The sequence below is a fragment of the Mustelus asterias genome, chromosome 9 (assembly GCF_964213995.1).
Source record: "Mustelus asterias chromosome 9, sMusAst1.hap1.1, whole genome shotgun sequence".
NCBI lineage: Eukaryota > Metazoa > Chordata > Chondrichthyes > Carcharhiniformes > Triakidae > Mustelus > Mustelus asterias.
In genome coordinates this window covers 21,889,911-21,903,990 of record NC_135809.1, presented here as the reverse complement: position 1 = coordinate 21,903,990, position 14,080 = coordinate 21,889,911, and the positions used below count along the sequence as shown (strand labels likewise).

At 43.6% G+C, this 14,080-nt stretch overlaps 1 protein-coding gene across 2 annotated transcripts in view; it reads left to right on the top strand.

The window, feature by feature from the left end:
* The window catches only part of acss3 (acyl-CoA synthetase short chain family member 3), a 68,068-nt gene that overhangs the window by 16,775 nt on the left and 37,213 nt on the right, over positions 1-14,080 (top strand). For both annotated transcript variants that reach the window (XM_078219788.1, XM_078219789.1), the window contains 2 exons: positions 8,090-8,278; positions 12,366-12,500. In XM_078219788.1, coding sequence (XP_078075914.1) covers positions 8,090-8,278; positions 12,366-12,500 — 324 coding nt within the window. The remainder of the gene's footprint in view (positions 1-8,089; positions 8,279-12,365; positions 12,501-14,080) is intronic.

The window sequence follows — 14,080 nt, the reverse complement described above, 5'->3', positions numbered from 1 at the left end:
CTCTGACTCATGACACAAATCAATTCCTGCCTGCCAGGCTGCCTGGATCCACTACAGTTTGCCTATCACAGCAACAGGTCCACAGCAGATGCCATCTCCCTGGCCCTACACTTAACCCTGGAACACCTAGATAACAAAGACACCTATGTCAGACACCTATTCATAGACTACAGCTCAGCCTCGGGCTCAGTTCCTCTCTCTGCAACTGGATCCTCGAGTTCCTAACTCACAGACCATGTCAGTAAGCATAGGCAACAACAACACCTCCTCCACGATCATCCTCAACACTGGTGCTCTGCAAGGTTGTGTCCTCAGCCCCCTACTATACTCCTTATCCACCTCCGACTGTGCGGCCAAATTCCCCTCCAACTGGATTTTCAACTTTGCTGATGACACCACCATTGTGGGTCAGAGCTCAAATAATGACGAGACAGAGTACAGGAATGAGATGGAGAATCTGGTGAACTGGTGCGGCAACAATAATCTCTCCCTCAATGTCAACAAAACGAAGAAGATTGTCATCAACTTCAGGAAGCGTAGTGGAGGACATGCCCCTGTCTACATCAATGGGGACGAAGTAGAAGTGGTTGAGAGCTTCAAGTCTTTAGGTGTCCAGATCACCAACAACCAGTCCTGGTCCCCCCATGCCGACACTATAGTTAAGAAAGCCCATCAACGCCTCTACTTTCTCAGAAAACTAAGGAAATTTGGCATGTCAGCTACGACTCTCACCAACTTCTACAGATGCACCATAGAAAGCATCCTTTCTGGTTGTATCACAGCTTGGTATGGCTCCTGCTCTGTCCAAGACCTCAAGAAACTACAAAGGGTCATGAATGAAGCAGAGTCCACCACTCAAACTGGCCTCCCATCCATTGACACTGCCTATACTTCCTGCTGCCTCGGAAATGCAGCCAGCATACTCCAGAACCCCACGCACCCCGGAAATTCTCTCTTCCACCTTCTTCTGTTGGGAAAAAGATACAGAAGTCTGAGGTCATGTACCAACCGACTCAAAAACAGCTTCTTCCCTGCTGCCATCTGACTTTTGAATGGACCTACCTCGCATTAAGTTGTGTTTTCTCTACGCCCTAGCTATGACTGTAACACTACATTCTGCACTCGACTTTCCTTCTCCATGTACGGTGTGCTTTGTCTGTCTTAGCTCGCAAAAAACAATACTTTTCACTGTATACTAATGCATGTGACTAAATCAAATCAAATGCGATAGTTTTGTGGATACATCAACCATGTGAAAATTGAGGGAGCAAAACCACCTGGAAATAAGATAAACTCCCTACTTTTCGCCCCACACAAGGACATAAATTCAAATGCGAGTGTCAGCTGTATTGAACAGAGCAGCATGTTAATCTTTTACAACGTCAATTAATTATCAGACATTCCATATTCACCATTAACTATATTAAATTTAAAGTGCTGAAAAAAACACAAACACTATCTCTTTATGATGTGTAAGTTTGGGCTGACATAGGGTGGGATTTTATGGCCTTGCTCGATCCGAGATCGGAAAATCCCGCTCCTGGTCAATGGACCTTCCCATTGTTTGCCCCTTGCCTGCTCCGATTCCCGTGGTCGGCAGGGCAGTAGAATTCTGGCACTGGAGTCACTTGGGTGCCATCTATGTTACTTAGAAGGATGCAGTTTCTTAATTAACAAGAGAGGTGAAATATTATTGGGGCTAGGCAGGAATCTGAGATTACAATCAGACCAGCCATGAACTAGTTGAATGCTGAAGTAGGTTTGAGGGGCCGAGTGGCCTACTCTGCTCCTAATTCTTTTCTTTGTATGTATGCATGCCATTCATAAAAGATAATGGTATATTATCCTTCATACTAAAAAATGAACACTCATATAAAAGTGTTTGTAAATGGTCATGGGATCATAGAATCCTGCAGTGCAGAAGGAGGCCATTCAGCCCATCAAGTCTGCACCGACCACAATCCCACCCAGGGCCTATCCTCATAACCCCATGCATTTACCCCAGCTAGTCTCCCTGACACTAAAGGGCTATTTAACATGGCCAATCCACCTAATCCGCACATCTTTGGACTGTGGGAGGAAACCGGAGCACCCGGAGGAAACCCATGCAGACATGGGGAGAATGTGCAAGCTCCACACAGACAGTGACCCAAGCCGGGAATCGAACCTGGGTCCATGGCACTGTGAGGCAGCAGTGCTAACCACTGTGCCACCGTACCGCCTTGCAGCATATGGCATAGCTTATTTACTGCCTGTGCAGTGAAGCGAGAGGCTAGTCTCCTGTGTTAAATGCATAAGCACAGTAAGAAGTCTCACAACACCAGGTTAAAGTTCAACAGGTTTATTGGTAGCACAAGCCACGAGCTTTCAGAGCGCTGCTCCTTCATCAGGTGAGTGGGAGTTCCGTTCACAAACAGGGCATATAAAGACACAAACTCAATTTACAAAATACTGGTTGCAATGCAAGTCTTTACAGGTAATCAAGTCTTAAAGGTACAGACAATGTGAGTGGAGAGAGGGTTAAGCACAGGTTAAAGAGATGTGTATTGTCTCCAGCCAGGACAGTTAGTGAGATTTTGCAAGCCCAGGCAAGTTGTGGGGTTTGCAGATAGTGTGACATGAACCCAAGATCCCGGTTGAGGCCGTCCTCATGTGTGCGGAATTTGGCTATCAGTTTCTGCTCAGCGATTCTGCGTTGTCATGTGTTGTGAAGGCTGCCTTGGTGAATGCTTACTCGAAGATCAGAGGCTGAATGCCCGTGACTGCTGAAGTGTTCCCCAACAGGAAGAGAACACTCCTGCCTGGTGATTGTCGAGCGGTGTTCATTCATCTGTTGTCATAGCGTCTGCATGAGCAGAAACAGATAGCCAAGTTCTGCACACGTGAGGACGGCCTCAACCGGGATCTTGGGTTCATGTCACACTATCTGTAACCCCCACAACTTGCCTGGGCTTGCAAAATCTCATTAATTGTCCTGGCTGGAGGCAATACACATCTCTTTAACCTGTGCTTAACCCTCTCTCCACTCACATTGTCTGTACCTTTAAGACTTGATTAACTGTAAAGACTCACATTCCAACCATTATTTTGTAAATTGAGTTTGTGTCTTTATATGCCCTGTTTGTGAACAGAAATCCCACTCACCTGATGAAGGGGCAGCGCTCTGAAAGCTAGTGGCTTGTGCTACCAAATAAACCTGTTGGAGAGAGGTGTTTTTCAAACTGGAGGCCTGTGACCAGCAGTGTGCCTCGGGGATCAGTGCTGAGTCCAGTGTTATTTGTCATTTATATTAATGATTTGGATGAGAATATAGGAGGCATGGTTAGTAAGTTTGCAGCTGACACTAAGATTGGTGGCATAGTGGACAGTGAAGAAAGCTATCTCCAACTGCAACGGGATCTTGATCAATTGGGCCAGTGGGCTGACGAATGACAGATGGAGTTTAATTTAGACAAATGTGAGGTGATGCATTTTGGTAGATTGAACCAGGGCAAGACTTACTCAGTTAATGGTAGGGTGTTGGGGAGAGTTACAGAACAAAGAGATCTAGGGGTACATCTTCATAGCTCCTTGAAAGTGGCGTCACAGGTGGACAGAGCGGTGAAGAAAGCATTTGGCATGCTTGGTTTCATCGGTCAGAACATTGAATACAGGAGTTGGAACGTCTTGTTGAAGTTGTACAAGACATTGGTAAGGCCAGACTTGGAATACTGTGTGCAATTCTGGTCACCCTATTATAGAAAGGATATTATTAAATTAGAAAGAGTGCAGGAAAGATTTACTTAGGATGCTACCAGGACTTGATGGATTGAGTTATAAGGAGAGGCTGGATAGTCTGGGACTTTTTTCTCTGGAGCGTAGGAGGCTGAGGGGTGATATAGAGGTCTATAAAATAATGAGAGGCACAGATCAGCTAGTTAGTCAGTATCTTTTCCCAAAGGCAGGGGAGTCTAAAAGTAGAGGGCATAGGTTTAAGGTGAGGGGGGAGAGATACAAAAATTGTCCAGAGGGGCAATTTTTTCACAGAGGGTGGTGAGTGTCTGGAACAAGCTGCCAGAGGAAGCGGTAGAGGCGGGTACAATTTTGTCTTTTAAAAGGCATTTAGATAGTTACATGGGTATAGAGGGATATGGGCCAAATGCGGGCAATTGGGATTAGCTTAGGGGTTTAAAAAAAAAGGGCGGCATAGACAAGTTGGACCAAAGGGCCTGTTTCCATGCTGTAAACTTCTATGACTCTATGACTTTAACCTGGTGTTGTGAGACTTCTTACTGTGCTTACCCCAGTCCAATGCCGGTATCTCCACATTAAATGCATAAGGCAGTGAATGCCCTGTCAACATGTGTTCTTCATTATTGACTATTGTGAGCATTGACCTGAGGTGTTGCAGCCTCAGGTTTGTGTCAAACTCACCCAATTCCTGTAGCATTACGAAGACAGCTAAAACGATTCTTATCCTTCCAACTTTAGTAGTTCTGACTTGTACTGAGATAGCAGTTACCAAGAGTCCCGGGGTGTGCCTTAACAGCTAAAGGCTTCCCCAGAGAGACACATTGGTAGGGAGAAATAAATATATGCCCAAGACATGATCACTGAAAAAGAAAACAAGTCTTTAGTAATCAGTAAAATTACATCAATGTTGCTTTAAGAGAGATTTCTGAATTGTACCCATCTTATAATGGACATTGGGTTTTAGATAAAACGATGTGCAGGTTAGGTGGATTGGCCATGTTAAATTACCCTTGGTGTCAGGGGGACTAGCTAGTGTAAATGCATGGGGTTATGGGGATAGGGCCTGGGTGAAATTGTGGTCAGTGCAGACTCGGTGGGCCGAATGGTCTCCTTCTGCACTGTAGGATTCTATGATTCTATGAAAAGAGTAACGAAATGGGTGGCATGTGTGATGTTGTGAGATTTAGTGCAGTAACTTATTTCCATTTAAATAGGGTTTGTGAATGTCTGTGCTTTCAGTCTGATTTAGCCCCACACCCAAGCAGTAATGCAGTGGAAAATTGACCAGGATGTCAACTGGGTGCGTGAGGTTTTCTGATTTGTGCCATCTACTAATGAAGGTTGTCCAACAGAGCTTTGAATTATCATGGTTAATATTAATTAGCTCGTACTTAACTGTTCAGCTATTTTTCATCACTCACTCAATTCTCGGCTTGTCACACTGCCACATTGTCTTTTGGTCCATTACATAAAAATAAAAAATACAAATTCCTGAAATCTCAACTGCTACCTCGAACAGGAATTTACCTCAATCCATTTTTAATGTTGCTATTATGTAGAGAAACAGTCATTTTAGGTGTGAAATGTTTTAAAACAAAATGGAGCACTTGCGGATATTGTAAATTACCATGCGCAAAATTTTAAATCTCTTCCTGCCAGCAGGATCTTCCAGTCACGCTGAGGTCAATGGATGTTTGAATGGCTCGTCGCATTTTCCGGCCCTGCCCACTGCAATGCGACCATAAAATTCCACCCCATAATATGCCCCTTTTCACCACCTTCCAAGTCAAAGATCCTAGCAGAATCTGTCATATCCTGAAACTGGAAACTGAATTGGACTGGCCATACAACTATTGTGGCTACAAGAACAAGTCAGAGGTTAGAAATCCTGTGGTGAGTAATTCACCTCCCAAAGCCTGTTCATCATCGACAAGGCACAAGTCGGGAGTGTGATGGAAAACTCTCCAGTTGCCTGGATGGGTACAGCCCCAACAACACTCAAGAAGCTTGACACCATCCAAGGCAAAGCAACCCGCTTGATTGGCACCCCATCTACAAAGATTCACCCCCTCCACCACTGATGCACAGTGGCAGCAGTGTGTACCATCTACAGGGTGCACTGCATGAACTCATCAAGCCTCCTCAGACAGCCTCTTCCAAAACCACGAGCTCTACTGTCTAGAAGGACATGGGCAACAGACAAATGCGGGCACCACCACTTGGAAGTTCCCCTTCAAGGCACACACCACCCTGACTTGGAAACATATTGCCGTTCCTTCACTTGTTGCTGGGTCAAAGTCCTGGAGCATCCTCCCTAACAGCAATTTGGGTGTACCTACACCACATGGGCTGCAGTGGATCATAGAATCCCTACAGTGCTGAAGGAGGCCATTTGGCCCTTCAAGTCTGCACCGACTCTCTGACAGAGCATCCCACCCAGGCCCTATCCCTGTAACCCCATGTATTTACCCTGCTAATCCCCTTAACCTACACATCTCGGGACACTAAGGGGCAATTTAACATGGCTAATCCACCTAATCTGCATCTGGTTCAAGAAGACAGCTCACCACCAACGTCTCCAGGGCAGCCAGAGATGGGCAATAAATGCTGGCCTAGATAGCGACACCCAAGAATGAGTTTTTAAAAATCCCCTTAAGATATGTCAATATTGCAACAACTCTATAGACCCTGTGAGTAGGATATTAGCTCAGAAGTAACTCATCCATGCATTTGTTACTTTCAACTTTGAATATTCCAGAACAGTCCCAGCCTTTCATCTTCCACCTTCCATAAACTGAAGCTGATTCCAAAGTTTGCAGTGTACCTCTTGTGAATGGAATTGGTCGCTTGTCCCTTGTCCTGTCTCTGCTATAATAAGAATTGGACAGGTTTGGGGTAGGTCTAATTCCTGTTTCAGACCAACCTACTTGCACGATTACACTTTTTCAGATCCACTTTGCAACATCTAATTCTAGGGTATTATAATTAGAAGATTAATTACAACATAGGGACACAACGTTCAGGCCAGCAAACATGTGTCAGTGTTTATGCTCCACACATGCCTGCTTTTCATCTATGCTAAACAACATTTGCTTCTATCCTTTCTCCTTCCATTTGCTTATCTAGTTTTCCCCTCGCATGTATCCATATACTTGCCTCAGTTAGTCCCTCTGGTCACGAGCAACATTTAAATGCAATTTTCTTTAATGGAATCTTAATCTGTGGAAATAAATTGAGAAGTTCTACCACATTGTGTAACTTTTCTCCTGGAAGCCCCCACCACAAGCCAGGACCAGGCATTCTTTACTTAGAGTCATCGAGGTCTACAGCATGGAAACAGGCCCTTCAGCCTAACTTGTCCATTCCACCCAATTTTACCACTAAGCTCATCCCATTTCCCACGTTTGGCCCATATCCCTCTTATGCCCATCTTACCCATGTAACTATCTAAATGCTTTTTAAAAGACAAAATTGTACCCGCCTCTACTACTATCTCTGGCAGCTCGTTCCAGACACTCACCACCCTCTGAATGAAAAAATTGCCCCTCTGGACCCTTTTGTATCTCTTCCCTCTCACCTTAAACCTATGCCCTCTTGTTTTAGACTCCCCTACCCTTGGGAAAAGATACTGACTATCTACCTTATCTATGCCCCTCATTATGTTATAGAGTTCTATAAGATCACCTCTAAGCCTCAAACGCTCCAGGGAAACGAGTCCCAGTCTATCCAGCCTCTCATAACTCAAACCATCAAATCCTGGTAGCATCCTAGTAAATCTTTTCTGCACTCTTTCTAGTTTAATGATATCCTTTCTATAATAGGGTGACCAGAACTGTACACAATATTCCAAGTGTGGCATTACCAATGTCTTGTCCAACTTCAATAAGACGTCCTAACTCAGGAGAGAATAATGTCTGTTTTGATACCCTGATACCCGAGTGAGATGAAGCCCTGACACAAATTGAATCACAGAGCAGGATTCAACTGAGATTAATCTCTATGCAAAGCGTGGTTTGAGCTGTAATTTTACACTGTAAGTTCCTAATTTGAAAAATGTATGCATGTCCTTCATTTTTCAAAGGATAACATTTAAAGATTTCCCAGATTTGCTGTCCTGGAACATGAAAGCCTCCTGAAATGGTATACAGTTGGAAATAAATTAAACAGATTTATTTGTTCAATTTTGTACATTTGATGAATGTTTGTATGTTTCGTGAGTATTGATTTGATTGGTGGTGTACTGGAAATAGTAAGAATGAACAATTAATGACGTTTTCTTCCAGCAACACAACTTCCCATTTTATTCTGAAAGTAATAGCTGGCACTCACTTTTTAAAAGATCTCCATGTTTTTCTAGGTTTCACGGTTGGCTGCTGTCTTTGTTAAACATGGAGTCAAGAAGGGTGATCGTATTGCCATCTACATGCCAATGATCCCACAAGCGATATACACGATGTTGGCTTGTGCTAGAATTGGAGCCATACACAGTTTGATATTTGGTGGCTTTGCATCAAAGGAGCTCTGTACTCGCATTAACCATGCAAAGGTAAAGTTAGTAACAACTGATAAAAACATAGGGTGGCATTATCCAAACCTCCCCCCCGCTTCACGGCGGGTGTTTTCCAGCAGTTTAGGTAGCTCGCCATTTGCCACTGGTGGGATTTACCCGGTCCTGCCGATGTCTACGGCCTTTGTGTAGTTTGCCCGTCCTTTAGCTGGGGTACCCCACATGGGGGGGATGGGGATTTGGAAAGGGGGGGGGATGGTTTCTCAGCTGAATTAACAGCGCTTTATGCAATTTCAGAGTGCTGGCGAGAATCACACAGCCAGCTGGAGGGGCGGGGCCCAAAAACGTCAGCAGCACTGGGAAGCTGAGGTTGGCGTGCCCTTTTTAAAGAATGCCCCGATCACAAATTTAAAGTTAAATTTAAGGCCGCTTCCCCCCCCCTTTGAACGGACATTGGGACCCTCCCCGCCCGGACATGAACCCCCTTCCACAGACATTAGGACCCCCCCACCGTCAGTGGGTAAGTGGGACATTCCTCCCACCCATACACACCCACCCATTCCCTCCCAGATAAGGGGAACCTCCTTCCCCCGACATGCAGAAGGGAAACCCCTCCCAATGAGTGAGGCTAACTCCCTGCCAATGCCCCCTGGCATTGCCCAGGCATGTCTGTTGTCTCTCGGAGGCGATAGGCACCTCCGGGCTCTGGCATTGTCACCACAGCTGTGTGACATCATCCCGCAGGAGGGGGGGAAAAGAAAAACGTGGGTGGATGCTACGACATCAAATCCAGTAATTAGATTATAATTTATTAAGATGTACGGGAATCAGGTTCTTGCCCTTTCTGGGTATGAGGCTGATTATGTTACTGGCGGGAGGCGCGGGGAAGATCTCAAACTGAGATATTGCCAGCGCAAATCCCGTTGTTTGGCTGCTGATGTGATTTAGCGGCCAGTACGGAATCAGCACCCATGGCGAATGCTAGATTACACCTATTATCTCCTTGGCGGCATGGTGGCACAGTCGTTAGCACTGCTGCCTCACAGCGCCAGGGACCTGGGTTTGGTTCCCGGCTTGGCTCACTGTCTGTGAAGTTTACACCTTCTCCCTGTGTCTGCGTGGGTTTCCTCCGGGTGCTCCGGTTTCCTCCCACAGTCCAAAAATGTGCAGGTTAAGTGAATTGGCCATGCTAAATTCTCCCTCCGTGTAGCTGAACAAGCACCGGACTGTAGCGACTAGAGGATTTTCGCAGTGATAATGTAAGCCTACTTGTGATACTAATAAATAAACTTTACTTTATGTGATTCAGTGTGATATTTTGTTTTATAATACCCATGTGAATCACCTTGGGATATTTTCATTACGTTAAAGGTGCTATATAAATTAAGTTGTTAACGCATGGTGAAATCTCTGCCTGTTCAGACTGCAACATTTAACGCATGTTAAACAACAGCTCTAAGTTTAAAAGAAACACTTAATGACAAGGCTTTTGACAAAGGCTGTGGACTTTCCATATACATTTTAACAATTCTACTCGAGTGCACAGAAAACCTCAGATTGATCTTGGTCATGCTACTGTGGAATCTGCCACCTTTAATACTTCACTTGAGTTGATATTACTGGAAAGTTTGAAACCACTGCTTTCAATGCTCGTCACAAACTCCGTTCCCTAACCACTAACTCTATTCTCCCTGGCAACTATCTGACGATGAATCAGACCGTTTGCAGCACTGTCATGTTGCATGTCACCTTGCGATGGGCTTCTGACCACATATCTGCTCCATCACTAAACTGCCTGCTCCCACTTTCATAACATCACCTCTCTCTGCCGCTGCCTCAGCCGATCTGCTGCCGAAACCCTCATCTATGTCTTTGTTACCTCAGTCTATTCCAATTCTCTCTGACTAAACCTTCGGTCATCTGTCCAAATATCTTCTTATGTCATTTAGTGTCAAATTTGGTTTGATAGCGCTTCTGATAAGCCCCTTGGGACTTTTGTACAATCTTAAAGGTGCTGCTTAATGAAGGTAATTTGCTTAAGCCATAATTTGGGCTATGGAGAATAAATGGTCAAGAAAAGAATTTGGAATTTTTAGTGAAAATTGTCCCCCCTGCTTCCTGTCCTAAATTTCTTACATTATCTTCTATTAATGTTCTCTTCTTTCAGATCCCTCAACCACCCGAAGCAATTCCTTTCCACCGATTCTGTCACATTTCATCAAACTCCGACCTCCATCAAAACCTCCAACAAATTGCCCCATTACCCTTCTCTCTCCTATTTTTCAAGCTTTCATATATTTGTTTCCTCACATCGGTCAGCATCCTGTGATTAAAACCTATCAGTTAGTTACCTTGACACTTCTACAATTGTGTAGAGCTCAACACTGCAGACAGTACCTTGGTTATAGAGGTTTACAGCATGGAAACAGGCCCTTTGGCCCAACTTGTCCATGCCGCCCTTTCTTTTTTAAAACCCTTAAGCTAATCCCAATTGCCCGCATTTGGCCCATATCCTTCTATACCCATCGTACCCATGTAACTATCTAAATGCTTTTTAAAAGACAAAATTGCACCCGCCTCTACTACTACCTCTGGCAGCTTGTTCCAGACACTCACCACCCTCTGTGTGAAAAAATTGTCCCTCTGGATGCTTTTGTATCTCGCCCCTCTCACTTTAAACCTATGCCCTCTAGTTTTAGACTCCCCTATCTTTGGGAAAAGATATTGACTATCTAGCTGATCTGTGCCTCTCACTATTTTATAGACCTCTATAAGATCACCCCTCAGCCTCCTACGCTCCAGAGAAAAAAGTCCCAGTCTATCCAGCCTCTCCTTATAACTCAATCCATCAAGTCCTGGTCTCAGAAAGTTACATATTAGATCCTTTGTCATTTCATTTTGACTTTTTATGTAATCTGTATCCCTTGCTATCAAGCCATTTAGGCTTATCACAGCTCTTTCTATTTAAGAAATTATTTGTGATGATAAATTCATTACCGTGTGTTAAGAATCGCTTGCTGGTGACTGGTTATTAACTGGAACAAAAATGGTAGCTTTGATCATTCATCCAGCCCATAACTGAGTAAAGTATGGTTTACAAAAGTTGAATATAATTGGGAAAAGCAGAAGTTTCTTTTACATCCTTTCCTCTTGACAGATTTGTCCCTGCTCCTCCTGATGGTGCTAATTTATTGCAAAAGATTCCATTAAAATGGAAGCTTGAGACCAATGAGAGCATTGCTTTTTTAAGAATCGTAAGAATGAATGGCTGCTGCTATTTGACTACCATTTTGCATTTTCTCCTTTCATGTGTGTTATTTATTTCCTTGTTGCTTTTCATGAAAATTCGAGCAGGTTTCTGAGAGAAATGATTTAGGATGTCAGCCTCCAAGTTAAAATGATGTAAAACCTTGTTGCGTAAGGGTCTATAAACCACAACAATGTCAAACAGTGCTGTAACAATCTTCCCACAATCTTTCGTCTTGAATTGAAGATAGAGAGTAACATTTGCCTGCAGCCTTAGCATTTTTGTTTTCGGTTTATAATCATTCATTCCATCGTGGTCTCGTAAATAATATTTGGTTTAAAATTTTCAGACCACCAGACGCTTCAGAAAAGATTTCCTAAGTGATGAGCTATTAACGTTTTTTGGCATGCAACTCAATACTTACCATAGAATCATAGAGAATCCTTACAGTGCAGAAGGAGGCCATTCGGCTTATTGAGCCTGCATCGATAACAATCCTTCCCACCCACTTTCCCTTTGGCATTGCCGGTTTTGTTTATATTTCCTGTCTTGTAGGAAGGACAATTGGTGTAATTTACTAAATTAGTTTGGTATAAAAGACTTATTATCCATTACAAAACAAACTAAACTAATAAACAGTTTGTTGCAGAAAATGGTGGATTCGGGAAGATAGCAAAACCTTCATTGCAATTTGTCAGATGTTTTGTACTTATTGATTGAGCATGGGCATCTCCATCAGGCAGTAGGGTTATATTTACATGTTAATTGCATAACCACTTTTGACTAATTAGCCTCATTTTTACATGGCAAAATAAAAAGATGTTTATAAAAAGATATCATTCCTTGAATTGCTTCTTGATTTATTTTCCTGTTCTCCAGCCAAAACTGATTGTCACGTCATCGTTTGGAATTGAACCAGGGAGAAGAGTTGAGTATATACCATTGCTGGAAAAAGCTTTGGAAAGTGCTCAGCACAAACCAGATAAAGTAATCATTTACAATCGACGTAACATGGTGAGTATCAAGTTCAAACTGCTGGAATTTCGACATAAGACCCACACCTTTTTGACCTTTGGTCACTCCGCCTAATATCAGCTTCTCCTCGCCATCCATGTGTTTGATATTTCTGCGAACCATCTTAGGCCGTTTTCTGTGTTATCAGAAGGCCAGCTGCTGTGTTTTGTGAATGCCCACACATACCTTTCCAGGGATGGCCATTGAATCAAAATTGGGAGTGGGTCGAACACTGGCCAATTATTCCTCCCAAATTGCTTTTTTTTATCATTCTTTATTCTTTCGTGAGATGTAGGTGTTGTTGGTGAGGTCGGCACTTGTTGCCCAATCCAAATTACCCTTGAAATAGGTGGGTTGCCAGGCCATTTCAGCGGACAGTTAAGAGTCAGCCACATTCCGGGGTCAAATGTAGGTCAGAACCAAGAACAGACTTCCTTCCCCAGAGGAAGCAAGTGAACCAAATGTGTTTTTACGCCAACCAGTGATAGTTTCATGATCACCATTACTGAGACTAATTTTCAGTACTATACTTTTATGGATTCCCCCCATCCCCCAGTTTGTTGCTCCAGCTGATATCACCTAATTCCAGATACTCCAAGGATAGAACTTGGTATTTTTTTCTGGTTTGTGTGGCTCAGCTAAATGTAGGACCATTTGGGAAGATTTGACACTGTTCATTACAAAATGCCCATTTAACCATTAACGGGACAGTAATTTAGCGCAGTGCAGCTCCCTCTCAATGACCTAGTCAGCTGAAGCTGAAGAAGTGACAGGCTTTTTTTAGGACAAGGCTTTCTGGCCCCACTTGCCGCTTGGCTCATCCAGTCCCGCCAAGAGTCAGTGGATTTCTGGCAGGGCTGCTGAATCTCCCACAGTGGGTCCCATCGTGACGGGATGTCAGAAAATCCCGGCATTAGCCTTCGTGGGCTACAAGAGTCAAAAATAAATTAATTTATGCAGTGTCAATCTAGTGCTGAGTGTGTGTTAATTCACATCACAAAACTGTCTGTGTTTGTACACAACTTAATATTAGATTTATTGTGTGAAATTATTTGAAGGGTTGTGATGGTGCGATAAAGTGCTATATCAATGCATTTTTTTTAGTTTTTACACCAGCAATCTCCTTTGCGGAGGATATTTGTTGATTTGTATGGAAAATTTACTCTAGTGCTAAATGTTTCTGATGTTGGAGTTGGATGGATTGGACAAGGGGTGGGATTTCCTAGTCCACATCCCCCCCTGCGTGTTTTCCAGTGGCGTAAGGCAGTTCACCATTTGCTACCGGCAGGATTTTCCAGCCCCGCCGAAGTTTACTGTGTTGTGCGTGGCTCGCCCGTCCCACCACTGGTGAACTGTAAGATTCCGCGGGCGGGAAGGGCTGATTAATCTTGCTCAAGGTTTGCATCTGACTGATGGTGAACCTACATAACTAGAATGTTCCATTTACCAGCGCTAATGAATATAAATAAAATTGAAGAGCCATTATTTTATATTATTTTATTTTTATTTCCATCTAGTTCACACTCTGTATAAATGATCAGGTTAAAGTCCAACAGGTTTATTTGGAATCATGAGCTTTC